At 46.3% G+C, this 27,821-nt stretch overlaps 1 protein-coding gene across 1 annotated transcript in view; it reads right to left on the reverse strand.

Annotated features, from left to right (window-relative positions):
• The window catches only part of LOC140493879 (cytosolic carboxypeptidase 2-like), an 87,250-nt gene that overhangs the window by 49,126 nt on the left and 10,303 nt on the right, over positions 1–27,821 (reverse strand). The window contains exons 2-7 of the mRNA XM_072592873.1: positions 17,437–17,479; positions 12,802–12,929; positions 11,317–11,502; positions 10,942–11,049; positions 1,381–1,531; positions 250–1,032 (exon numbers count right to left, since the gene is read on the reverse strand). Coding sequence (XP_072448974.1) covers positions 250–1,032; positions 1,381–1,531; positions 10,942–11,049; positions 11,317–11,502; positions 12,802–12,910 — 1,337 coding nt within the window. The 5' untranslated portion in view covers positions 12,911–12,929; positions 17,437–17,479. The remainder of the gene's footprint in view (positions 1–249; positions 1,033–1,380; positions 1,532–10,941; positions 11,050–11,316; positions 11,503–12,801; positions 12,930–17,436; positions 17,480–27,821) is intronic.

Genomic DNA, 27,821 nt, shown 5'->3' on the forward strand with positions numbered 1-27,821 from the left:
TCCTGTTCACCCTTGCCCAGTTTACCCTGTTTGTTTACATACCCACCACACTCACCCGCTGTCAATTCACATGCTTCCTGTTTACCCCCTCCACAGTCACCGTCTGGCTCTTCAAATCAACACCGTTCACCGTCAGCTTTGTATTTTCACCATTTCCACATTCACACCCTCGATCTCCCAGGTTACACCTGACGCTCATTTCCGCACCATGTTACTGGAGTCTCAGTTACTCCGGATTCGGTCACTCACCTCTGCACCATATTCCTGGTGTGCCAGACACAGGGGAACGCCTCCCGAAGCATGGTGCGGTAGTTCCGGTTCAGGTCACGGCCTGTCAGCGAGCAGCGGTAGTTGCCGGTTATCACCCCGTCTGGGTTGAGCATGGGAACCACTTTAAAGATGAACATGTCGCGCAGGAGACAGGCGTCGTCCGAGTTGCCCAGGAGGTGGTCCAGGAAGCCAGCCATCACCCAGGAGCTGTTGGTCTCCCCTGGGTGAACTCTGGCCGTCACCACCACTGCCTTCTTGGCAGGGCTGGTCTCGTGGCTCCTGGCCGGTGAGGTAATGGTCAGTACGGGCACGATATTGCCTGCCAGGCTGTGGCATAAGACCCGTACCTTGCAGTACTGGGACTGGACTGGGTCACTGGCGATGGCTGCCAGGTACCGTTGTAGGTGGCTGTAGGTGTACGGGTACGAGTGGGCAAAATAGCACGTGTCATTTTTATGGGGGAACTTGAAACTCCAGGTCAGTGAGTACAGGCTCCTGCCCTCATGGCTCAGGCCATTCTTGTAGTAGCGGATCTGCTGGCCCACTCGGTACCAGCCCACCTGCCTCTGCGTAGCCTCCTGCTCCGAGTACAGGAGAGGCTTCAAGCCCTGGCTGTACAGGCTGCTGGTCTTCATCAAGTTGACAATAGTGAAGCGATAGGTGACTCCTGCCTTGGTGTTCCTCACTCTGAAGTAATACCACTGGGTGTGTTTATCCGTGTACAAGTCCGTGCGGAGAGTCAGCTCATAATCGTATGCCCCTCTGCAACACAGGAACCGCCCCGTTAGCAAAGTGAACCTCACTACCAACGCCCAGTCTACCCCTACCCCAACCCCGCCCCATCCTACCCTCTGCCTGGAACAGGCTGCCTCCCTGCATCAGCCATCCTGATCCCTCCCCAGAGCAAACACCCAGACAAGCTAACACAGCCCGGGGCTATACGGTCAATGCAAACACCAAGAAGAAGGTAGGTCCATAGTCCAGCTGGTGGGTGTGGGACAGGGAAGGGGGCTTCAACCTCACAAGACGGTGAAAAGGAGTGGACAGGTCAGAATGTGGCACAGAGCAGCAGAGAGCTATCCTCACAGTCCACACAAGAATCGTACTCACACTCTGACGGCTTTCTGCAGGTTTCCGCTCTCAAATCTCGACTCGAAGATCAGCGCCTCGCCATCCTTGCCGTCAGCACCAACTGTAGCGAGATGGAGCAGATCTCGACGACCCCCAATACGGGAGCGGGTGAAGTACGAACCTTTCCTGGCTGTCAGAGCACACAGCATCAAGCAGGAAATACCACCACAGAACAGATAAAGGCAGGGCGATAACGTGGAGATGGGCCGCTCAATCCCAATATCCTCGGGGAAGAAGGCCATTCAATCCCAACACCAAAGGGAAAGACAGACCTACCAATCCCAGCATCCACAGGAAAGAGAGGCACTCAATCTCACCTTCCACAAAGAGAGGGACCTCTCAATCCTAATATCCCCAGGGAAGAGGGACACTCAATCGCAACATCCATTGGGAAGCAGGACACCCAATCCCAACATCCATTGGGAAGAGGGGCACCCAATCCCAACATCCATTGGGAAGAGGGGCACCCAATCTCAACATCCATTGGGAAGAGGGGCACCCAATCTCAACATCCATTGGGAAGAGGGGCACCCAATCTCAACATCCATTGGGAAGAGGGGCACCCAATTCCAACATCCATTGGGAAGAGGGGCACTCAATTCCAACATCCATTGGGAAGAGGGGCACTCAATTCCAACATCCACAGTTCACACCACAACGTCAGTCAGCGTATAGGTAATTGCCAGGAGAGGCAGGCAGCTACTGCAGAAATCTCCTGTGGCCATTCCCCTCTCGAACAGATATACCATTTTGAATACTGTTTGGGGGGATGGGGGGGGGGAGGTGAGGGTGAAGGTGGATGTCGATGGTGGAATAGCTAGGCTGTGGCACTGCAACTGGCTCTGCTGTAGACCAGGCTCAAGCTAAGTCCAAACAAGCATTAGTAGAGTCATAGAGATGTACAGCATGGAAACAGACCCTTCAGTCCAACTCGGCCATGCATTTACATAGCCTAAATTAATGTAGTCCCATTTCCCAGCACTTGGCTCATATCTCTCTAAATCCTTCCTATTCATGTACCCATTCAGATACCTTTTATATGCTGTAATTGAACCAACCTCCACCACTCCCTCTGGCAGCCCATTCTATAAAAACATCACCCTCTGCATGAAAATAATTGCCCCTTAGGTCCCTTTTATATCTATCCCCTCTCACTCTAAACCTATATCCTCTAGTTCTGGACTCCCCCACCCCAGGGAAAAGATTCTTATCTTCATCCTATTCATGCCCCTAATGACTTTATAAACTTCTCAGCCTCCGATGCTCCAGGGAAAATAGCCCCATCCTATTTAGCCTCTCCCTATAGCTCAAGTCCTCCAACCCTGGCAACATCCTTGTAAATCTTTTCTGAAACCTCTCAAGCTTCACAACATCCTTCTCAAAAGGAAGGAGACTGGAATTGCACACAATATTCCAAAAGTGGCCTTAACCAATGTACAGCTGCAGGATGACCTCCCAACTCATTTACTCAACATAGGAAAGCATACCAAACACCTTCACTATCCTATCTACCTGCTACTCCATTTTCAAGGAGCTATGAACCTGCACTCCAAGGTCTCTTTGTTCAGCAACACTCCCCAGAATCTTACCATTAAGTGTGTTAGTCCTGCCCTGATTTGCCTTTCCAAAATGCAGCACCTCACATTTATCTAAACTTAACTCCATCTGCCACTCCTCGGCCCACTGATCAAGATCCTGTTTTACTCTTCGCTGTCCACACCTCCAATTTTGGTGTCATCTGCGATGTCTATACCTACTATGTTCACATCTAAATCATTTATAGAAAAAACAAAAGTAGAGGACCCAGCACCGATCCTTGTGGCACTCCACTGGTCACAGGCCTCCAGTCTGAAAAGCAACCCTCCACCACCACCCTCTGTCTTCTGCCTTTGAGCCAGTTCTGTATCCAAATGGCTAGTTCTTCCTGTATTCCATGAGATTCAACCTTGCTAACCAGTCTCCCATGGGGAACCTTGTCAAACACCTTACTGAAGTCCATATAGATCACATCTACTTCACTGCCCACATTAGTTCCCTTTGCTACTTCTTCAAAAAACTCAATCAAGTTCGTGAGACATGATTTCCCATGCACAAAGCCATGTTGAATATCTCTAATCAGTCCTTGCCTTTCCAAATACATGTACATCCTGTCCCTCAGGATTCCCTCCAACAATTTGTCCACCACCAATGTCAGGCTCACCAGTCTTTAGTTCCCTAGCTTTTCTGTACCCCCTTTCTTAAACAGTGGTGCCATGTTAGCCAACCTCCAGTCATCCAGCCCCTCACCTGTGACTATCGATGATACAAATATCTCAGCAAGAGGCCCAGCAATCACTTCTCTAGCTTCCCAAAGAGTTCTCGGGTACACCTGATCAGGTCCTGGGAATTTATCCACTCTTATGTGTTGTACGACATCCAGCATCCCCTCCTTTAAATATCACCAGCTATTTTTCCACATTCTATATCTTCCACATCCTTCTCCACAGTAAACACTGATGCAGAATACTTGTTTAGTATCTCCCCATCTTCTGTGGCTCCACACATCGGCTGCTTTGCAATCTTTGAGGGGCCCTATCCTCTCCCTTTTTGTCCTTAATATGTTTATAAAAACCCTTTGGATTCATCTTAACCTTATTTACAAAAGCTATCTCATGTCCCCTTTTTGCCCTCCTGATTTCCCTCTTAAGTGTACTCCTACTGCTGTTATACTTTTCCAAGGGATCATTCAACCTCTGCTGTCTATATCTGGGATTTTGCCCGAAACGTGAATTTTCCTGCTCCTTGGAATGCTCCCTGACCTGCTGTGCTTTTCCAGCACCACACTCTTGACTCTAATCTCCAGCATCTGCAGTACCCACTTCTACCTGACATATGCTTCCTTCTTCTTGTTGACCGAAACCTCAATTTATCTAGTCATCTCGCATTCCCTACACCTCCCAGCCTTTCCGTTCACCCTAACAGGAAAATTCTGTCTCTGGACTCCCATGATCTCATTTCTGAAGGCTTCCCATTTTCCAGCCGTCCCTTTACCTGCGAACATCTGCCCCCAGTCGACTTTTGAAAATTCTAGTCTAATACCATCAAAATTGGCCTTCCTCCGATTTAGAACTTTAACATTTAGATCCGGCCTATCCTTTTCCATCACTGGTAGGCAAACTCGCTAGTCAGGAGCACAGCCAGGCATTTCTGTGGTTGCTATTGAGGCTCCAGAATGGTGTGTTGCCTCCCGAGTGCTGGGGTCGAGGATGTCTTTGAGCGGTTGCATGAAATTCTTCAGAGCCAGGCAGAGGTCATTGTACACATTGGTACCAATAGCCCATTTGGAAAAGGCCTGAGGTCCTCAAGAGTGACTAGAGGGAGTTTGGCAGAAAGTTAAAATGCAGGACTTCAAGGGTAGCAATTTCGGGACTACTTCAGGTGCCATGTGTTAGTGAGAGTAAGAATCGGAGAATTTGGCAGACGAATGCGTGGCTTGAGAGCTGGTCCAGGGATTCAGATTCTTGGACTATTAGGATCTCTTCTGGGAGGGAGATGACCTGTACATCTTGAACTTGAACTGGAGGGAGACAATTATCCAGGTGGGAATATTTGCTAGAGCCACTTGGGAGGGTTTAAACTGGCGTGACAGGGAGGGTGGGATCCAAAGCAGTAGGGAGATGAAAGAGAAGGTTGAAGATAGTAAATAAAAGCTAATGAAAGCAAGTTAAATAGTAAAGGCAGTGTTGGTAATCCTGCTACTAGACAGGACAGGCAAGAGCACAACAGGAAGCAAGGGAAGTCTGCATTTATTTCAATGCAAGAGGCCTTACAGTTAAGGCCTCTGAAGACAGTTAACTCAGGACATGGATGGCTACATGGAACTGGGATATTATAACTATTACAAAACATGGCTGAGGGAGGGACAGGATTGGCAGTTCAGTGTGCCGGGAAACAAATGCTACAGGAAGGATAGAAAAAGAGGCAAGAGAGGAGGGAGAGTTGCATTTTTGATTTGGGAGAACATCACGGCAGTACTGAGAGAAGATACGGTTGAGGGTTTGTCCACTGAGTCTATCTGGGCAGAACTGAAAAATAAAAGGGGGGGGGAGATCATTTTGACAGCATTGTATTGTAGGCCCTCCCCCAACAGTCAGCAGGAGATTGAGTAGCAAATATGTCAGGAGATCACAGGTATCTGCAAAAATAACTGGTATGTAATGGTGGGGGATTTTTAGCTTGCCCAGCATTGATTGGGACTGCCACATTGTTCAACGCTTGGATGGAGAGATGTTTGTTAAGCACATCCAGGAAGAATTTCTCCTGCAGTATGTAGATGACCCTACTAGAGACAGGGCAGACTTGACCTCGTCTTGGGAAATACAGCAAGGCAAGTGACGGAAGCATTAGTGAGGGAGCACTTTGGGACCAGTGACTATAATTCCATTAGTTTGTAAAATAGCTATGGAAAAGGTTTGGTCCAGTCCACTGGTTCAAGTTCTAAATTAGGACAAGGCCAATTTTAATGGTGTTAGACAGGAACTTTCAAAAGTTGATTGGGAGAAGCTATTTGCAAGCAAAAGAATGTCTGAGAAGTGGGAAGTTTTCAAAAGTGAGTTAATAAGGATTCAGGGCCAGCATGTTCCTATTAGAGTGAATGGTAAGGCTGGCAGGAGTGGGGAACACTGACTGACTGGATTTATTGAGGCTCTGGTCAAGAAAAAGAAGGAGGCATATGACATGTATAGACAGCTGGAGTCAAATTAATTCCTTGAGGGTGTGGGCATACAATCAAAAAAAAAATCAGGAAGGTGGCTTTGGCAAATAAGTTAGAGGAGAATCTAAAGGTATTCTACAAGTTCCTACAAGTACATGAAGGGCAAAAGAGTAACTAGGGAGAGAAAGGACCTCTTAAAGATCAACAAGACCATCTATGTACAGAGCCACAAGAGATGGGTGAAATCCTAAAAGAATATTTACCATCAAGCTAGTCAGCTTGGGAAATAAATCGTGAAATCTTGAAGAGACTCCAATTTACAGAATAGAAGGTGCCGGACATCTTTAAAAAGCAATAATGTAGATAGATTCCTGGGACCTGATGAAGTATATCCCAGGACTTTGTGGGAGGCGAGGGAGGGGATAGCAGGATCCATAGCAGAGGTATTGGTATCACCAACAGCCACATGTGAAGTGCCTGAAGATTGGAGGGTGGCTAATGTTGTGCTATTATTAAAGAAAGGCTGTAGGGAAATGCTTGGGAACTACAAACCGATGAGCCTAACATCTGTGGTGGGTACGTTGTTAGAGGAGATTCTGAGAGACAGGATCGACAGGCATTTGGAGATGCAAGGACTCATTCGGGTACTCAGCATGGCTTTGTGTCTGGGAAACTTATGTCTCACGGATTTGATTGAGATTTTTAAAGGGCAGACTATGAAACTAGATGAGGGTAGTGCAGTAGACATTGTCGACATGGACTTAAGCAAGGTATTTGACATGGTGGGTTCTTGAGTAAGGTTAAATCTCATGAGATCCAGGAAGAGTTAGCCAATTGCATACACACTTAGCTAGAAGGTAGAAGACAGAGGGTGGTGGTAGAGGGTTGCTTTTCAAAATGGAGGCCTGTGACCAGTGGTTTGCCACAGGGATGGGTGCAAGGTCCACTATTATTTGTCATTCATACAAATGATTTGGAGGAGGATTTCGGAGATATGGTTAGTAAGTTTGCAGATGACACCACGATTAGTAGTATATGGACAGTGAAAAGATTATCTGGGAATACAGTGTAATCTTCATCAACTGATGATCTAGGCTGATGAATGTCAGATGGAGTTTAATTTAGATAAATGTTGCACTTATGTAGGTAAAACCGGGGCAGGACTTACACAGTCAATGGGAGGGCCCTGGCAAGTATTCTAGAACAAAGAGACCTAGAGGTACAGGTTCCTAGCTCCTCGAAAATGGAGTCACCTGGGAGTGACAGGGTGGTGAAGGCGGCTTTTGACATGCATGCTTTCATCAATCAGAGCTTTAGAGATGAAGGTTGGGACATCATGTTGCAGCTGTACAAGATGTTGGTGAGGCCACAGTTGGAGTTCTGGTCACGTGCTGTTCTAGAAAGGATATTATTGAACTAGAACGATTTACTAGGATGCTACACTCAGGAACAGGACATTGTTGCTGATGTGAATACTGAGTCACAATTAATTAGAATAGACGGCTTTGAGGTATGTAGGGAAGAGGTGTTGGAAATTCTGGAAAGGGTGAAAATAGATAAGTCCCCTGGGCCTGATGGCATTTATCCTAGGATTCTCTGGGAAGCAAGGGAGGAGATTGCAGAGCCATTGGCCTTGATTTTTATGTCCTCGTTGTCTACAGGAATAGTGCCAGAAGACTGGAGGATAGCAAATATGGTTCCCTTGTTCAAAAAGGGGAGGAGGGATAACCCTAGTAACTATAGACCAGTGAGCCTCACTTCTGTTGTGGGCAAAGTCTTAGAGGGAATTGTAAGGGATAGGATTTATGAACATCTAGATAGGGATAATGTGATCAAGGATAGTCAGCATGGTTTTGTGAAGGGCAGGTCGTGCCTCACAAACCTTATTGAATTCTTTGAGAAGGTGACTAAGGAGGTGGATGAGGGGAAAGCGGTAGATGTGGTGTATATGGATTTTAGTAAGGCATTTGATAAGGTTCCTCATGGTAGGATACTGCAAAAAATATGGAGGTATGGCATTGAGGGTGAGTTGGAGGTTTGGATTAGGAATTGGCTGGCTGGAAGAAGACAGAGGGTAGTAGTTGATGGTAAAGGATCATCTTGGAGTGCAGTTACTAGTGGTATTCCCCACGGATCTGTTTTGGGACCATTGCTGTTTGTCATTTTTATAAATGACCTGGAGGAGGGGCTAGAAGGTTGGGTGAGCAAGTTTGCTGATGATACGAAAGTCGGTGGAGTTGTTGACAGTGAGGAAGAATGTGGCAGGTTACAGCGGGATATAGATAAGCTGCAGAGCTGGGCAGAAAGGTGGCAAATGGAGTTCAATGTGGGTAAGTGTGAGGTGATTCACTTTGGTATGAGTAACAAAAAGATGGGGTACTGGGCTAATGGTCGGATACTTGGTAGCGTGGATGAGCAGAGGGATCTTGGTGTCCATGTACACAGATCTCTGAAAGTTGCCACCCAGGTAAATAGTGCGGTGAAGAAGGCATATGGCGTACTGGCTTTTATTGGTAGAGGAATTGAGTTCCAGAGTCCAGAGGTCATGTTGCAGTTGTATAAGACTCTGGTGTGGCCGCATCTGGAGTATTGTGTGCAGTTTTGGTCGCCATACAATAGGAAGGATGTGGAGGCACTGGAACGGGTGCAGAGGAGGTTTACCAGGATGTTGCCCGGTATGGTAGGAAGATCGTATGAGGAAAGGCTGAGGCACTTGGGGCTGTTTTCATTGGAGAAAAGAAGGTTTAGGGGTGACTTGATAGAGGTGTACAAGATGATTAGGGGTTTAGATAGGGTTGACCATGAGAACCTTTTTCCACTTATGGAGTCAGCTATTACGAGGGGGCATAGCTTTAAATTAAGGGGTGATAGGTATAGGACAGATGTTAGGGGTAGGTTCTTTACTCAGTGAGTCGTGAGTTCATGGAATGCCCTGCCAGTAGCAGTGGTGGACTCTCCCTCTTTATGGGCATTTAAACGGGCATTGGATAGGCATATGGAGGATAGTGGACTAGTGTAGGTTAGGTGGGCTTGGATCGGCGCAACATCGAGGGCCGAAGGGCCTGTACTGCGCTGTATTCTTCTATGTTCTATGTTCTATGTGCCCAGGCTGGAAGGTTGGAGTTAAAAGGAGAGGATGGATAGGCTGGGACTTTTCTTCCTGGAGCGTAGGAGACCTTATAGAGGTCTATAAAACCATGAGAGGCGTAGTTTAGGTGGATAGCCAACAACTTTTCTCCATGGTAAGCGAGTCTAAACCTAGCTGGGAGGGAAGAGATACAAGAGAGTGTGGAGGGGTAATGGCTTCCCACAGAAGGTGGTGAGTGTCTGGAATAGGCTGCCAGAGGGAGTGGTGGCGGCAAGTACAATTTTGTCATTGACGAACCATTTGGACAGGAACATGAATGGGATAGGTATGGAGGGATATGGACCAAACACAGGCAAATGGGACTAGATTAATTGTGAAAACTGGGTGGCATGGACAAGTTGAGCTAAAAGGCCTGTTTCCATGCTGTATACCTCCATGAGCTATTCATGAGGAAGAGGGCCACTCAATCCTGACATCCATGAGGAATAAAGACATTTAATTCCCAACAGAAAGCCGGAATGGATAAGCTCAGTTCAAATCAGGGTATTGGGTGGTGGGCTGTCATTGAGAGCTGACCCTAGCTGTAAGGGTCAGAAGCCCCTTTCTCCAAGCTTCATCCTGGGATTCACAGTGGGCGGGGAGTCATTGATATCCCAGGAGTCGGGGGTGGGGGTGGGTTAAGATGGGGTAAAGACACATCTGAAAGATTCTCATTGGTGTGGAATCAGATGGAAATAGATTCAAGTACAAATGTATGTGAGGTTGTCTAAAAGTTTTGTCATGGAGGTGGGTTCACAGTTAAATCCCAGGTGAGGAAAGGACTGGCAACACATAGTCCTCATTAGCAAAATGGGTAATTTTGGGGACAAAAATATAAATTGGGAGTGAAACTCAGCAGATCTGGCAGCATCTGTTGGAAGAAAGCAGTGTTAATGTGTCGAGTCCAGTGACTCTTCATCAGAACTGATAACAACTGAGAAAAAGTGGTATTTATGCTGAAGACGTAATGGAGTGGATGGAGAGGTGAGCTGTTCGGTGGAGACAGAAGTCAGAAACGGAGAGAGAGAGGGGGAGAAGGGGAGAGACAGAGAGAGAGAGACAGAGAGAGAGAGAGAGAGAGAGAGAGAGAGAGAGAGAGAGAGAGAGAGGTGGGGGGTGGGGGGGGGGTGGGGAGAGAGAGTGAGTGAGAGAGAAAGAGAGAGGGAGTGAGACCGGGTGAGAGTGAGAGAGATATCAAAGGGGTTGTGAACAAGGAGACTATAGTGAACAGGCCAGACGAAGTGAAACTGAGAGTCAAGAGGAGGAGAGAATGAGCTGCCTGGGCTGAGGGGGTGGGTAAAGGACATGGAAAAAGGGGTACAGATCCTAAAATGGTTGACCTCGATATCGAGTCCTGAAGGCTGCAGGGTCCCAAAGTGGAAAACGAGATGCTGTTCTTCCAGCTTGCACTTGGCCTCGTTCGAAAACTGCAGCAGGCCTGAGGCAGAGGTGCAGGCCGGCCAACACGGCATTGTGTCAAAATGGCAGGCAACAGGAAGCTCAGGGTCACTTTTTGTGGACGGAACGTAGGTGCCCTACATTTTGTTTCCCCAATATAGAGGAGACCGTATTGTGAACCGACACAGGGGGTCATTTCTGGCTGATGGGTGGCCAGAAGGCAGATGTAACAGAAACAGAGAAAGATAACACCATAAAAGGAGATGAACAAGAAGAATGGGAATTTTAAATTTGTAACTGCAAGTTCGGAGTCAGAACTCACCTCCATCGATACAGAATACCACGGTTCTGCCATGTTCCCTACCACACTCTGGCACCTCCTCATGTTGACTGGGCTGGGATAGCCTCTCAGCTTCTCGAGGGCTCCACTCTGCCAGGAGGAACACAAAGAAAAACATTCAGCCACACTGCGGCCACAGCAAAGAAATAAAAGGTCACTCTACGCAAACACACTGGTGTTATGGCCCAAACATCCAATGAGGATGGATTCTTCTAATGGCACCTTTTCTGGAGTGGCCTCTTTGCTGTCTCAGACATAGTCCGTCCCTTCTCCCAACAGCATCCCCCACACCCCGACCCCTGACACCATTGCCCCCTCTGTCCCTCAGCTCCTGAATTCACCTCTCCATGTTCTTACCAATGTGGTGGATCTGTTCCTTGATGACCTCGCACTCTATTGGCCATCGTGGGGCAAGCTGTGACCCCGAGGATGTGACAGCATAAAGACTGTGGGGTTCCCGAAGGCGAGGTACGTGTCTTCCGGCATGATAGGCAAACACCAGCTGTCTGGTCCTCAGTAACTTGGGCTCACTAAGGAAGGAATCTGGAATGTTCAAATGGAAACAGTGCTTTACACCCCTATCGTATTCCCATTACTGTTAGCACAGTCATCACCCTCCCAGTCTGTCTGCCTATCTAGCTGTTAGATATGCAGACAGTCAGGCCCACACTGTCAGTGTGCAAATAGGTGTTCACAAATCAATTGTAAACAGAGACTTGATCTGCAGTCAATGAACCCCTACAAACACACAAGATAAATCCCAGACAAACATACTCCCTCACCCCAAACCCAGACAGATATAAACTGCCCACCTTCCCTTGAACACATACACAATACCCAACTATTGCCAAAATGCAGACTCCATGGTGCACTGGAATTTTATCCCAACTATTCCTGGAGTTGTCACAAAAGCTAAATAGAACATAGAACATTACAGCGCAGTACAGGCACTTCAGGCCTTGATGCTGCACCGACCTGAGAAACCAATCTGAAGCCTATCTATCCTACACTATTCCACTTTCATCCATATGTCTATCCAATGATCATATAAATGCCTGTAAAGGTGGCGAGTTCACTACTGTTGCAGGCAATGCGTTCCATGCCCCTACTACTCTCTGAGTAAAGAGACTACCTCTGACATCTGTCTTATATCTATCACCCCTCAGTTTGAAGCTATGCCCCCATAAATACTTTTATTTAAGTTTGCAAAGTGCCCAAACCTGATCGTGCTTCACAAGCTTTTTTGATCAATTTTAAGCATGAATGCGAACAACCTGTCCAAATCTTCATCTGTGATCAAATCATCCAATTCCCAAAACCTTTTGCATCCTATCTTACTTATGTGTGGTAACAAGTGTGCTAAGGCTATGCCTTGCTTTTTCTTCGGTAAAGAAGTAACTCAGGTCCACATTTTTACTGCATTTTTACACTGGTCATAAAGCTCATTTTCAGGAAATCCGTGTGCAATCATACCCTGAAACATAGCCCGGTTTGCCAAAGGATAACTATTTCAACAGGATTCAGGTTCACACTTTTATGAGAGCTTTCTTTCACTCATCTCCCCCCTCCCCTGCTGATTACTAGCTTTTCATATTTACACAATCAATTCAAACCCAATTAACTCTAATTAATGCATCCACAACCATTTCCATCATTCTGTTAGTTGTCAGGCATTCCTGCGGATCAAACAAGATGATAACAGCTCAAACTGTAAGTGCAATTTTCATACATGAGCCCACTAAGCCACTCCCCAGTCACCCCCTGCTCTTCCCTTCCCTCCTTGTCCCTCCCCCTCCCCACACTCTGTATAATGTTGGGACCCCTCCCTCCCCCCTCACTCACAGTGTAACGTCGAGACGTCCTCCTCTCCTTCCTCCTGCTCGGTCGAACTCCTGCTGACCTCAGTCTGCCCTCTGCTCGGAGTTGATGGGGATTCTCCAATTGGCTTCATTCTCTCGGGGAGTTAGGGTCTGTCATCCGAACCAAGGACACAATGTCAGCCCCTTTCACGACACCCCTCCACCTCACTTCCACTGTCAATATCTCCACTGTCAGCACTCTTTACTCCAACTACACCACCGCCACCTCCAAGTATTCAGTCATCACCCCTCCAGCATCAATCCCTCCTCCCCCTTCCATCATCAACTCCCCTTCCCCCTCCCCCACCACCATCAACCCCACCTCTTCCTCCACCAGCAACTCTCCCTCTCCCACACCCCCTCCACTATCAACTACCCCTCCCCCTCCACCATTAACTTCCCCTCCCCTCCATCATCAACCCTCCCCTCTCCCTCCACTAGCAACTTCCCCTCCCCCTCCACCATCAACTATTCCTCCCCCTCCACCATCAACCCTCCCCTCCATTATCAACTTCCCCCCCCTCCACTATCAACTTCCCCTCCCCCTCCCCCTCCACCATCAACTACCCCTCCACCATTAACCCTCCCCCCCCTCCACCATCAACCCCCTCCACCATCAACCTCCCCTCCCCCTCCACCATGAACCTCCCCACCCCTCCACCATCAACTACCCCTCCACCATCAACCTCCCCTCCCCCTTCACCATCAACTACCCCTTCACCATCAACTACCCCTCCACCATTAACCCTCCCCTCCCACTATCAACCCCCCTCCACCATCAACTTCCCCTCCTCCTCCACCATTTATGACCCCTCCACCATCAACCCACCTCCCTCAACCATCAACTTCCCCTCCTTCTCCACCATTAACGACCCCCCCCCACCATCAACTCACCCTCCAGCTTCACCATCAACTTCCCTCCCCAATACCATCAACTCCCCCTCCCACTCCAACATCACACCCCATCCCCCTCCACCATCAACCTCTCCTCCCCCCCACCATCAACACCTCCTTCACCATCAACTTCCCCTCCCCCTCCAGCACCAACTCCACCTCCCCATCCACCATCAACTTACCTTCCCCCTCCACCAGCAACATCCCCTCTCCCTCCACCGCCAACTCCCCATCCCCTCAGCCAACTCCCCCTCACCACCACGATCAACTTCCCCTCCCCCTCCCCCTCCACCATTATCTGCCCATCTCCACCAGCAACATCCCCTCTCCCTCCACCGCCAACTCCCCATCCCCTCAGCCAACTCCCCCTCACCACCACGATCAACTTCCCCTCCCCCTCCCCCTCCACCATTATCTGCCCGTCCTCCTCCAATATCAACTCATGTTCCCTTTTCTCTATCACCACCCCCTCCACCGACCAAACTGCCTCCATTGTCATCTTCTCCTTGTTCACTCTGACACTATCAGTATTTAGAGCAGTCACACTGACACTGCCAGTATTTAGATCAGTCTCTCTGCCATTGTCAATGTTCAGATCGGTCACTCTGACACTGACAGTATTTAGATCAATCACACTGACACTGTCAATATTTAGATCGGTCACACTGATACGGTTAGTATTTAGATCGGTCGCTCTGACACTGGCGGTAATTAGATCGGTCGCTCTGACACTGTCAGTACTTAGCTCAGTCACTCCTCCACTGTTAGTATTTATATCGGGCACCCTGACACTGCCAGTAATTAGATCAGTCATTCTAACACTGTCAGTATTTAGATCAGTCACACTGACACTGCCAGTATTTAGATCAGTCATTCTGATACTGTTATATTTAGATCGGTCACTCTGACACTGCCAGTATTTAGGTCAGTCACACTGGCACTGTCAGGATTTTTATTGGGCACATGGATTGTCTGTATTTAGATCAGTCACATTGACACTGACAGTATTTAGAGGAGTCACTCTGACACTGCCAGTAATTAGATCAGTCACACTGACACTGTCCGTATTTAGATCGGTCACACTGACACTGCCTGTAATTAGATCAGTCACTCTGACACTGCCTGTAATTAGATCAGTCACTCTGACACTGCCATTAATTCAACCAATCACACTGAAACTGCCAGTATTTAGATGAGTCAATCTGACACTACCAGTATTTAGATTAGTTACACTGACATTGTCAGTATTTTGATCGGTCACTCTGACACTGTCCGTATTTAGATCGGTCACTCTGACACTGACAGGAATTTGATCTGTCACTCTTACACCATCAGTATTTACATCGGCCACTCTGACAATATTAGTATTTCCCGATGAAGGAAATTAGTGATGCTGGAAGAGCACAGCAGTTCAGGCAGCATCCGAGGAGCTGTAAAATCGACATTTCGGGCAAAAACCCTTCATCAAGAATAAGGGCTTTTGCCCGAAACGTCGATTTTACAGTATTTAGATCAGTCACACTGACACTGTCAGTATTTAGATCAGTCACACTGCCACTGTCAGTATTTAGATCAGTCACACTGCCACTGTCAGGATTTAGCTCAGTCAAACTGACAGTGTCAGTATTTAGATCAGTCACTCTGAACACTGTTTGTAATTAGATCAGTCATACTGACACTGCTAGTATTTAGATCAGTCACACTGACACTGTCAGGATTTAGATCAGCCACTCTGAACACTGTCAGTATTGAGATCAGTCACACTGAACACTGTCAGTATTGAGATGAGTCAATCTGTCACAGTCAGGATTTAGATCAGTCACTCTGATACTGTCAGTATTTAGATCAGTAACGCTGACACAGTCCGTATTTAGATCGGTCACTCTGACAGTCCGTATTTACATCAGTCGCATTGACACTGTCAGGATTTTTATTGGGCACATGGACTGTCAGTATTTAGATCAGTCACTCTGACACTGTCAGTATTTAGACCAATCACACTGACACTGCCAGTATTTAGATCAGTCACTCTGACACTGTCAGTATTTAGACCAATCACACTGACACTGCCAGTATTTACATCAGTCACACTGACACCAGCAACACATTTTCAGCTCTGATCTCCAGCAGCTGCAGTCCTCACTTTCTCCATTTAGATCAGTCATACTGACACTGTCAGTATTTAGATGAGTCACTCTGACACTGTCAGTAATTAGATCAGTAACGCTGACACTGTCTGTATTTAGATCGGTCATTCGACACTGTCAGTATTTGAATCAGTTACAGTGACACTGTCTGAATTTAGATCAGTCACACTGACACTGTCAGGATTTTTAATCAGTCACACTGACACTGTCAGTATTTCGATCAGTCACACCGACACTGTCAGTATGTAGATCAGTCACTCTGACACTGTCAGTATGTAGATCAGTCACTCTGACACTGTCAGTATTTCGACCAATCACACTGACACTGCCAGCATTTAGATGAGTCAATCTGACACTACCAGTATTGAGATTAGTTACACTGACATTGTCAGTATTTTGATCGGTCACTCTGACACTGTCATGATTCAGATCAGTCACTCTGACACTGACAGGAATTTGATCTGTCACTCTGACACCATCAATATTTACATCGGCCACTCTGACAATGTTAGTATTTCGATCGGTCACTCTGACAGTGTCAGTATTTAGATCAGTCACTCTGAACACTGTTCGTAATAAGATCAGTCATACTGACACTGCTAGTATTTAGATCAGTCACTCTGACATTGCCAGTATTTAGATCGGTCACACTAACTCTGCCAATATTTTGGTCAGTCACACTGACACCGTCAGTATTTAGATCGGTCACTCTGACACTGTCAGTATTGAGATCAGTCACACTGACAGAGCCAGTATTTAGATGAGTCAATCTGTCACAGTCAGTATTTAGATCAGTCACTCTGACACTGCCATAATTTAGATCAATGACTCTGACACTGTCAGGATTTTGATCTGTCACTCTGACAATGTCAGTATTTAGGATTAGTGGTGCTGGAAGAGCACAGCAGTTCAGGCAGCATCCAAGGAGCTTCGAAATCGATGTTTCGGTCAAAAGCCCTTCATCAGGAATAAAGGCAGTGAGCCTGAAGCGTGGAGAGATAAGCTAGAGGAGGGTGGGGATGGGGAGAAAGTACAATGGGTGAGTGGGGGAGGAGATGAAGGTGATAGGTCAAGGAGGAGAGGGTGGAGTTGCAGTGGGAGAGGGACCAATGTCAGTATTTAGATCAGTCACTCTGAACACTGTTAGTAATTAGATCAGTCATACTGACACTTAGATCAGTCACTCTGATACTGTCAGCATTTAGATCAGTGACCCTGACACTGCCTGTATTTAGATCACTCACTCTGACACAGTCAGGATTTTGATCTGTCCCTCTGACACAGTCAGGATATAGATCAGTCATACTGACACTGCTAGTATTTAGATCGGTCACTCTGACACGGTCAGGATTTAGATCGGTCACTCCGACACTGCCAGTATTTAGATCGGTCACTCCGACACTGCCGGACACTGTCTCTCACATACAACCCAGTGGTTGTTTTTACCCTCTGGTAGTTTTGTCTTCATTTTTATTTTTAAAAGTCCTCTCTCCTTCCAACTTTGAGCCTTATAAAAGTATTACCACCCCTTTAATGAACTCCTCCCCTTTAAATTAAAACAAACTGAATACCCTCACCTTGAAGTTCCAGACTCTGGCAATACCTGGATACATAGCCCACCTACAAAAGGAGAACAGTTTGAAGATCAGAGCGTACAGAATTGACCAGCCTCTCAGCGCCCTTCCCTCAGAAGGACAGAAGTGGAGGCACTCCCTGATCATTCCATTTCGAGCTGCACTGGTCCGGACACAGTGGCTGATACTCAAATGTGACAAGACCTGGACAATATCCAGGCTTGGCCTGACTAACATTCGCACCACACAGATGTTGGGCAATCACCATCTCCAATAAGAGATATTTCAATCACTGCCCCTTCTGGTATATGCTTCTGAAAGAATTAATACTCTTCGGGAGTGCCCGAAGCTGCCTTCTTGAACCAATGCAGTTCATGTGATATAGTCAACGCTCAGTACTGTTAAGGAAGAGTGTATTTTTCTTTCATTCATGGGATGTGGACATCACTGGCTGAGTCAGTATTTCTTGTCCATCCCCAATTACCCTGGAGAAGGAGGTTGTGAGTTGAAGTTACCAAGGTGTTGGACACCCACAGTTAGTGAGTTCCAGATTTTGACCCAGAATTATAGAATTGTTCCCATGCAGGAGGCCATTTGGCCCATTGTGCAAATTCAATTACCTTGTGCCAATCTCCTGCCACTTCCCCACATCCCTGCACACCAATAATCATCCTACACCTTCCTGATGCCTCAATTGATCCTGCCTCCACCACATTTCCAAGCAATGCATTCCAGACCCTAACAGAAAATGGCTTTCCTCATTACAAACCTCCTTCAGGCACACACCCCTGGAGCAGGTGGAACTTGAACTTGGGGCTCCCAACTCAGAGTCAGGGACATTACCACTGCGCCACAAGAGCCCTCAACCTCATTTCAACTCTTAAAGTAAAAAATGTTAAAACAGCCTCCAGTGAGCAACTGTAATAGAAACAAAATTAAACGATTAACAGATAGTTATAGAAATTCAACAGAAGCTTATCAAATTAAAATGCCATCATCTGGTCCAATGATGCACTCCGACCCCTGCAGTGCCCATCAGACTTGAAAAGCCTCAACCGTGCTTCTGAGCGCAGACATCACCAGAAAAGAAAGGGCAGACTATCAGGAATGACGAGACCCTGCATGGCTCACAGTCTGGACCAGGCCAAAGAGTAGACCCACAAGGCGGCTTGTAGACAGGTCTCCCCCTCATTACTTTCTACCCTCCGCACCGGGTGTCTGTAGATCAGGAGTGTGGGGCTGAAATGCATCCACACTTTAGGGAGTAACACCTTCAAAAAACTAAAAAGGAGCACTTGACCATCTCAGCCAGGCCACAAAAATTACTCATGGCTTGGCACCCAGTGAAATTACTCAAACTATGGTTGCACAGCACTCTTCATCCTAGAGCCCCAATGTAAGAGGGGAGGACCCCTTTGTAGAGAGCCCTCCACTGGGGATCACTGCCACCAGAGGGCAAAACATTATGCCAAGGTGTGTCTGGGCAGCGGGGAGGAAGGTGGTGAAGTGGAGAGTGTGACATTTTGGCTTGGGCTCAGGCAGAATCTATTAAAATAAAGCAGGATCTGGCCAAAACAGACTGGGAACTGCTATTTGAGGATATACCTACAGTAGAACAGGGGGAAGGCATTCAGAAAGGAAATAAGGAGAGTGCATGCTCAACATGTTCCCTTTAGGGTTAAATACAGGAGCAACAGTGGCTCAGTGGTTAGCACTGCTGCCTCACAGCACCAGGGTCCCAGGTTTGATTCAATCTTCGGGGGACTGTCTGTGTGGAGTTTGCATATTCTCCCCGTGTCTGCGTGGGCTTCCTCCGAGTGCTCCGGTTTCCTCCCGCAGGTCAGGTGAGTTGGCCATGCTAAAATTGTCCGTAATGTTAGGTGCATCATTCAGAGGATAATGGCTGGGTTACGCTTCGGAAGGTCGGTGTGGACCGGTTGGGCCGAAGGGCCTGTTTTCACACTGTAGGGAGTCTAATCTAATCTAAAGCAAACCCAGAGAACGCTGGATGTCGAGTAAATGTTCAGGACTGGGTAAAAAGGAAAAGCGAGACGTATGAAGGTATGGAGTGAGCAAAACAATGGTGATCCCAGAGGAGTGTAGGAAATGCAGGAGGGATTGTAAGAAAGTGCAGTACTCAGGAGTGAATGTAGCAAATTAGGCTAGAAGATTGGGTCTGGGTGGGTTACTCTTTGGAGGATCGGTGTGGACTCGTTGGGCCAAATGGCCTGTTTCCACACTGTAGGGATTCTATGATTCTGTGAAAGTTTAGGGTGTCGGTTTGCTCGCTGAGCTGTAGGTTTGACATCCACAGCTCTGTGAAAATAATTAGGAGAGCAAAAAGGGTCTGAGAAGATGGTGGCAAGCAAGATTATGGAGAATCCAAAAGATATTCTACCACTATATCAAGAGATAAAAAAAAACCAGAGAAAGGATAGAGTCTATTAGGAACCAAGAGGGTAATGTGTGTGAGAAGCTGGAGGACATTGGTAAGGTGTTCAATGAATACTTCACCTCTGTCTTTACTTGGGAGGGGGCTGATGCAAGTACAGAATTTGAGAATGTGAACTGTGAAGACCTTGAGAATGTTAATATAAGACGTGAGGAGGTATTGGATGTTTTGGTGATCCCCAGGTCCAGATGAGTTATATCCCAGCTGCTGTGGGAGATGAGAGAGGAAATTACAGGGATCCTGCCCAAATGTTCAAATCATCTCTGGCCACAGGGAAGGTGTCAGAGGACTGGAAGATAGCTAACGTAGTTCCACTTTACAAGGATGGTAAAGATAGACAAAGGAACTATGGACTAGAGAGAATAGGCAAGGCCAGGTTGGTGAACACAGCAGTACTTGCAATCTGAAATGTGGTTATTTTAATGCAAGGGTTGTAACAGATGAATTTAGAGCCTGGATTAATACATGGGACTACAATGTGGTAGCCATTACAAAAACTTGGTCGGAGGAGGGCAAGGCTAGCAGCTCAATGTTCCAGGGTTTAGATGTTTCAGAAGTGATCGAGAAGGATATGAAGGGGTGGGAACTGCATTACTGATAAGGAGGAATATCACAGCTCTGCTAGGAGGACATCTTGGAGATCTTATCAGAGATGCTATCACGATGATGACTTCCCAATAGTCAGCAGGAGATACAGGAACAGAAATGTAAGCAGATCATGTAAAAACAACAGGGCTGTTGTAGTAGGTGATTTTGACTTCCCAGTCATTGACTAGGACTGCTTTAGTGCCAAGAGCTTGGATGGTGCAGAATCTACTAAGTGCATCCAGGAAGGTTTCTTGAAACAATATGCAGACACTGAAATGAGGGAAAGGGCAGTAGTAGACCTTGTATCAAGGAATGATCCTGACCAGGTAATTGAAGTTTCAATAGGGGAGCATTTTAGGAACAATGATCATAGCTTCATAATTTATGGAACAGGATAAGACTGGTCTCTGGGTGAAAATGCTAAACTGGGGGAAGGCTAATTACAACAGTATTAGACAGGAACCGGAAAAATTGAATATGGGGCAACTGCTAGAAGGTAAATCCAAATCTGGGAGTCTTTTAAAAGGCCAGTTGGTCAAGGTTCAGGACATGCATGTTCCTGCGAGAATGAAAAATAAGGATGGCAAGATTTGGGAACTTTATATGATGAGAGAAATGGAAAGGTTAGTCAAAAAGGAAAAGAAAGCATATGTAAGGTTTAGGGAGCAGAAGACAACCAAGGCCTTTGAGGATTGTAAAGGAAGCAGAAAAGAACTTTAAGAGTGCTCGGAGGGAGCATGAAATGTCCTTGACATGTAGAATTAAGGAGAATCCCAAGGTATTTTATATATATATGTTAAAGGTACTGCAGTAGCTCGGTAAAGGAGGGAATTTATACATGGAACCAGAGGAGGTGAGTGAGGACCTTAATGAGTGCTTTGCATTGGTATTCAGCAAGGTGAAGGACATGGATAATGGTAAGATTCAGGAGGGGCTTGTTGATACTCCAAGGTATGTTGATATCAAGGAAGTGGAGGTATCTTGAAAAACCTTAAGGTAGATACATCCCCCAGGCCTCATGGGACCTATCCCAGAATACTGAAGGAGGCAACGGAGGAAGGTGCAAGGTTACAGGAGGAGCAAAACAGACTCAATGGGCCAAAGGGTCTCTTCTGTACAGTATGATTTTTTTGATGGTTTGATTCTATGACTTCATCAGATTGAGGGGAGCTTCCTACAGCTTCAATATTAATTATTTCAGAATCATTACTCCTACAATGGTGTTGTACAATACATTAGCCTCTAATTTGATTGGTAAACGCAGTCATTGTGTGCTATAACTTCTAAAGTGATTAGAAGTTGCTTGATCCTATCTAAAGTAATTTGTTGGCCCAGGTTCCAGCAGCGTTCTCAAGTGGGTTCTTTGAGCTCAATGAGGTGCAAGTTCATAACTATTTGAAAATGGTGCCACCTGCAGACAGGGTGGTGAACGTGGTATTTGACACGCTTGCCTTCATCGGTCAGAGCATTGAGTAAAGGAGTTGGAACATCATGCTATTGCTGTACAAGACATTGATAAGGCCACATTTGGAGGACTGCATACAATCCTGGTCACCCTGCTATAGGAAGGATGTTACTAAATTGGAAAGGGTGCAAAGAAAATTTACATGGATGTTACTGAGATTGGATGACACTAAGTGCTCAAGTTGCGTTGAAGTCTATTTTATGCTTATGATTACGTCCCTGTTTTGTGCATTCACAGTCTGTCATAAATAGGGCAAATTATATTGTGATCAGGAGCCTTCTTGTCAACTGTATATACAATGAACAGATTAGGATAGGGGAGAATATGCCTGGAGCCAGGCAGACTCAGCCCTAGTTTCAAACGTGTCTGGACTTCAGTGTATGTTACTGAAAGCAGATCCCATTCCTTAGCAGAATGAGACTTAACCATTTTCCCGCATATTACACGGTTGACTCCTTCTCATGTGCTAGGCATTGTTCTTGGGAATATTTTGACAGCAGATACAATCTCAAGAGGTAACCTGTTAAAACAACAGCATCCAAATAGTGTTCTAGATGTGGTCAGCAATCTGGATTCATCATCTAGAAGAAATGGTCAGTATCCACTCTCTGGTTGGTAAAGATTAGATTCCCCACAGTACAGAAACAAGTCCACACCGACCCTCCAAAAAGAGTAACCCTACCCTATGTTTACCTCTGCCTAATGCTCCTAACACTATGGGCAATTTAGCATGACCAATTCACCTGACCTACGCATCTTTTGTGATTGTGAGAGGAAACCGGAGCACCCAGAGAAAACCCACACAGACACAGGGAGAATGTGCAAACTCCACACAGACAGTCACCCGAAGTGGGAATTGAACCCAGGTCCCTGGTGCTGTGAGACAACAGTGCTAACCACTGAGCCACCGTGCTGTAAAGACAGTCTGCTTCAACCGTATTGCCAGATGTTCCACTTTGATATCTGGATGGATCTTAGATTTCACTACTTTGATTCCTGAAGTTAAACCCACAACAATTCTCACACTGTTTATTGTTGCTGGGACCATAATCATTATTGAAAACGTCATCTTAGTGCGGTAATTGGAGAGATATCTTCTGTCACCCTCACCTCACCTCTGGAATCAAGCTCTTTTGACATGTTTGAACCAAAAGCTGACATGATGGACAGGAGCTGAGATGCCCTGGCAGAACCCAAACTGGGCGTCACTGAGCAGGTTATTGCTAGGCAGGTGCTGCTTCATAGCTCTGTTGACACCTTCCATCACTTTACTGATGATCGGGACTGATGGAGCTGGAATTGGTCTGGCTGGATTTGTCTGGCCTTTTGTGGATAGGACATACTTGGGTAATTTTCTACATATGCTAGTGCTGTAACTGTACTGGAATAGTTAGGCTAGGGGAACGGCAAGTTCTGGAGCACAAGTCTTCAGTACTATTGCCAGAATGTTGTCAGGTCTCACAGCCTTTGCTGTATCCAGTGCCTCCAACTATTTTTTTGATATCACATTGAGTGAAAATTGGCTGAAGATTGCTAAGTTAAAATATTGCCCGTTGATTGGAAGCTAGATTAAAGAATATGACGCTTTATGTCAGTTTGAGAATTTCCAGTTCACAGGATCCAGTGCCTGCTCTTCACAACAGACACAATCCCTTTACATGTCTATCCCCCATCAAGATGGTTTCAGGACTCTCCATTTTTTCCCAGGAGAAAGGCCAGAACCATGTCCATCCACTGCCACTCTCCACCGCCTGATCTAGCTGGTCCTTACTGGAAATAAATCATCCTTTAACTCCTCTCAGTTTCTTCACATCAAAGTTGTGGCGATTGGTGTCCTCAGAGACTCCAATGATGCCTGTCTCTTGATGGGATATGTGGAACATTCCTTGTTTCCATCCCACTTGGGTCCCTCCTCACAACTCTTTTCTCCAGTACATTGATGACATCATCAGTGCTGTTTCCCTTTCTGGCTTGGAATTGGGAAAAGGTGTCAATTTCACTTCCAATTTCCATCAATCTTCAACTGGTCCACCTCTGACTCCTCTCTCCCCATTCCTCGACATCTCTGTTTCCATTTCTGGGGATAGGCTGGCCGCTGATATTCCCTACAAATCCATTGATTCCCACAGTTAGCTGGTCTATGCATCCTCACGCCCTGCTTCCTGTGAAGACTCCATTCCATTCTCCCAATGCTTCTGCCTTCGACGGGTTTGTTTTGATGATGCCATCTTCTGCAGGGGTCCTCAGAAATATCCACCTTTTACTTCAATCAAGGATTCCCACCACTGGATGGGTCTCTGAACTGTATCCAACACATTTCCCATATTTCTGCCCTCACCCTTTCCCTCTCCATCCTACAAAACCAATAGGGTTTTGCTGTCCATCTCATCAGCATCTGCATCCAAATGACCATAAGCCGCCATTTCTGTCACCTCCATTGGAATGTCGCCACCAGACACATATTCCCATCCTTTCCCTTATCAGCATTCTGCAGGGACTGTTCTTTCCAGGGCACTCTTTATGCACTCCCAAGACCTCTGCATACCCATAGTACCTTCCCATGCAATTGCAAATGGTGTAACACTTGTCTGTTTACATCCTTCCTCCTTGCTATCCAAGGCTCCACACACACTATCCAGGTTAAGTAGTAATTTACCTACTCCTCACCTAGTCTACTATAGTTGCTGTTCACCATATAGTCTCCTCTACACTGGGGATATGACATGCAGACTGGGTGCCTGCATTGCACTACATCTATATCCTGTCTACAACATGACCCCGAGCTTCCACTTACCTGCCAGTTTAACACACCACCATGTTCTCAGGCCCACATTTCTGTCTTGCTGCATTGCTCCAGTGAGGCTCAACACAAGCTGGAAGAACAACATCTCAGTTTCCACTTGGGGAGCCTACAGTTTTCAGGACTCAATATTGAGTTCAGTAATTTTAGAGTCTGAACATCATCTTCTGTGTCTCTTATCCACACCCCCCTCACTCCAGACTCTTGTCAGCACATGGGCTGCTTTCAGGCAACACATTTTCACCCACTTATGCTCTTTCTTAGCAGCTCTTTGTTCTTCTCTGGCTTTTAGATTAGATTTCAAATTAGGTGGCAAATTTGAGGGATCTATAGATGTGAACCCCAAAAGATCCCTTTCTTCCTCCACACTGCCAAGAATCCTGCCTTTAATCCTATATTCTAATTCGACCTTCCGAAGTTAATCACTCCACACCTTTCCAGGCTGAACACCATCTGCCACTTATCAGCCCAGTTCTGCATCCTGCCAATGTCCCATTGCAACCTACAACAGCCCTCCACACTATCCACCACTCCACTAACCTTCATGTCATCAGCAAACTTACTAACACACCCTTCCACTTCCTCATCCAAGCCATTTATAAAAGTCACAAAGAGCAGAGGTCTCAGAACAAATCCCTGAAGAACACCACTGCTCACTGAGCTCCGGGCTAAATACTGGTCCACAATCCTTTATCTGAAATCCCAAAATCCAAAAAGCTTTGAAATCTGAAGATTTTTTGTGAAGTTGTTGTCTCCATAACAAGGTTGTTTGGCATGCAAACAGTTAACCCAACTCCACACTCACTCGACCCACGTCACTCAGATATGACGTGGGGTGAGGCCCAGCACTGGCAGGTGTCAATTCTGTCTCAGGGCTTGGAGTACTCACAGGTGGGTCTGCTGTTTGGTAAGATTATTAAAAGTTCACTGTTAAACTGTCACTTATTTCAAAATATGAAAAATTCCAAATTCCGAAAACCAGCTGTCCTGAAGGGTTTTGGATAAAGGATTATGCACCTGTACTTTCCATCCACCACCACTTTCTGTCTTCTATGGACCAGCCACTTCTATATCCAGGCAGCCAGATTTCCCTGTATCCCATGCTTCCTTACTTTCTGAATGAGCCTGCCATGGGGAACCTTATCAAACGCTATGCTAAAATCCTTATACATCATATTCACTTTGAGGATCTTTGCCACACAAGGTTTGAGGCAATGACCTGCCCCTCACAAAGCCATGTTGACTTTCTCTAATCAAGCTATGGTTGTCCAAGTAATCAAAACTCCTTCTCTCAGAATCCTCTCCAATAGTTTAGCCACCACAGATGGGAGACTGACTGGTCTGTAATTCCCAGGATCATCCTTATTCCCTTTCGTGAACAAGGGAATAACATTTGCTACCCTCCAATCACTGGCACTACTCCAGTGGACAGTAGGGATGCAAAGATCATTACCAAAGGCACAGCAATCTCTCCCTTGCTTTGTGTAGTAACATTGCGCATATTCCATCTGGCCCAGGGAATTTATCTATCCTCATGTTTTTCAAAATTTACAGCACATCCTCCTTCTTAACATTAACCTGTTCAAGCAGATCAGCCTTTTTTACACTATCCACACAACATCAAGGTCCCACTCAGTAGTGAATACTGAAGGTCATTAAGGACCTCCCTGACCTTCTCTAACTCCAGAAACAAGTTCTCTCTACTATCCCTGGTCAGCCCTACCCTCACTCTGACCATCCTCTTGTTCCTCACATAAGTGTAGAATGCCAGAGGGTTTTCCTTAATCCTACCTGCTAACGCTTTTTCATGCTCTTAGTTCATTGACATGGTTCGTTGCCAAGCACTAAATCAAATATGGCCTCCCCTGTAGTTGACCTATCTACATATTGAGTCAGGAATCCTTCCTGGACACACCTGCCGAAAACTGCTCCATCCTGTTATTTATACAGAAGTGTAGATTGCCTTAGGGTTGTCCTTAAATCCTACCCACTAAGGCATTTTCATGTCCATTCTTCAGTTCCTTCCTGGGTACCTTGTACCCCTCTAGAGCCTGGTCTGATCCTTGCCTCCTCAACCTTAAGTAAGCTTCCTTCTTCATCTTGACTAGATGTTCCACATCCCTTGTTATCCAAGGGTCTTCCAACCTACCATCCCTTCCTTGCCTCAGCGGGACAAACCTGTCCAGCATTATCAGCAGGTGCTTCCTAAACAACCTCCACATTTCTGTTGTGCATTTTCCTGAAAAGATCTGTTCCCAATTTAGGCGCCCCAGTTTCTGCTTAACAGCATTTTAATTCCCCCTCCACCAATTAATTACTATTGTCAAGGAGAGGGAAAGGAGCAGACAGTATGGGAAAGTAAAGGGTAGGGAGTTGTGATTACTATCACTGAAATGCTCCCCCACCAAGCATGGTTCATTGCCAAGCACTAAATCCAATGTGGCTTCCCCTCTAGTCGGCCTATCTACATATTGACTCAGGATTTCTTCCTAGACACACCTGATAAAATCTGCTCCATCCAAACTATTTGAAACAAGGAGGTTCCAATCAATATTAGGGAAGCTAAAATTACCCATGACAACAACCCTGTTACTCCCGCACCTTTCCAAAATCTGCCCTCCAATCTGCTCCTCTGTGTCTCTGTTGCTATTGGGGCCCTCTGTGGAAAACTCCCAATAAAGTGACTGCTCCTTTCCTGTTTCTGACTTCCACCCACACTGACTGTGTAGGCCAACCCTCCTCGATGACCTTCCTTTCTGCAGCTGTGATACTATCCCTGATTAGCAATGTCTCTCCCACACCTCTTTTACCTTCACTCCCCCTTTTCCTTCTGAAACATTTAAACCCTGGAACATCCAACAACCATTCCTGTCCCTGTGATATCCAAGTCTCCACAATAGCCACAACATCAAAGTTCCAAGTGCTGATCCATGCTCGGAGTTCGTCACCCTTATTCCTGATATTTCTTGCATTAAAATAGACATACTTCAACCCATCACACTAACTGCACCTTTACCCTTTCAAGTTCCTATCCTCCTTACAGATTCACTGCATGCTGTATCTGGCTGTTCACTTCCTACTCC

Source organism: Chiloscyllium punctatum, chromosome 22 (assembly GCF_047496795.1).
Source record: "Chiloscyllium punctatum isolate Juve2018m chromosome 22, sChiPun1.3, whole genome shotgun sequence".
Lineage (NCBI taxonomy): Eukaryota > Metazoa > Chordata > Chondrichthyes > Orectolobiformes > Hemiscylliidae > Chiloscyllium > Chiloscyllium punctatum.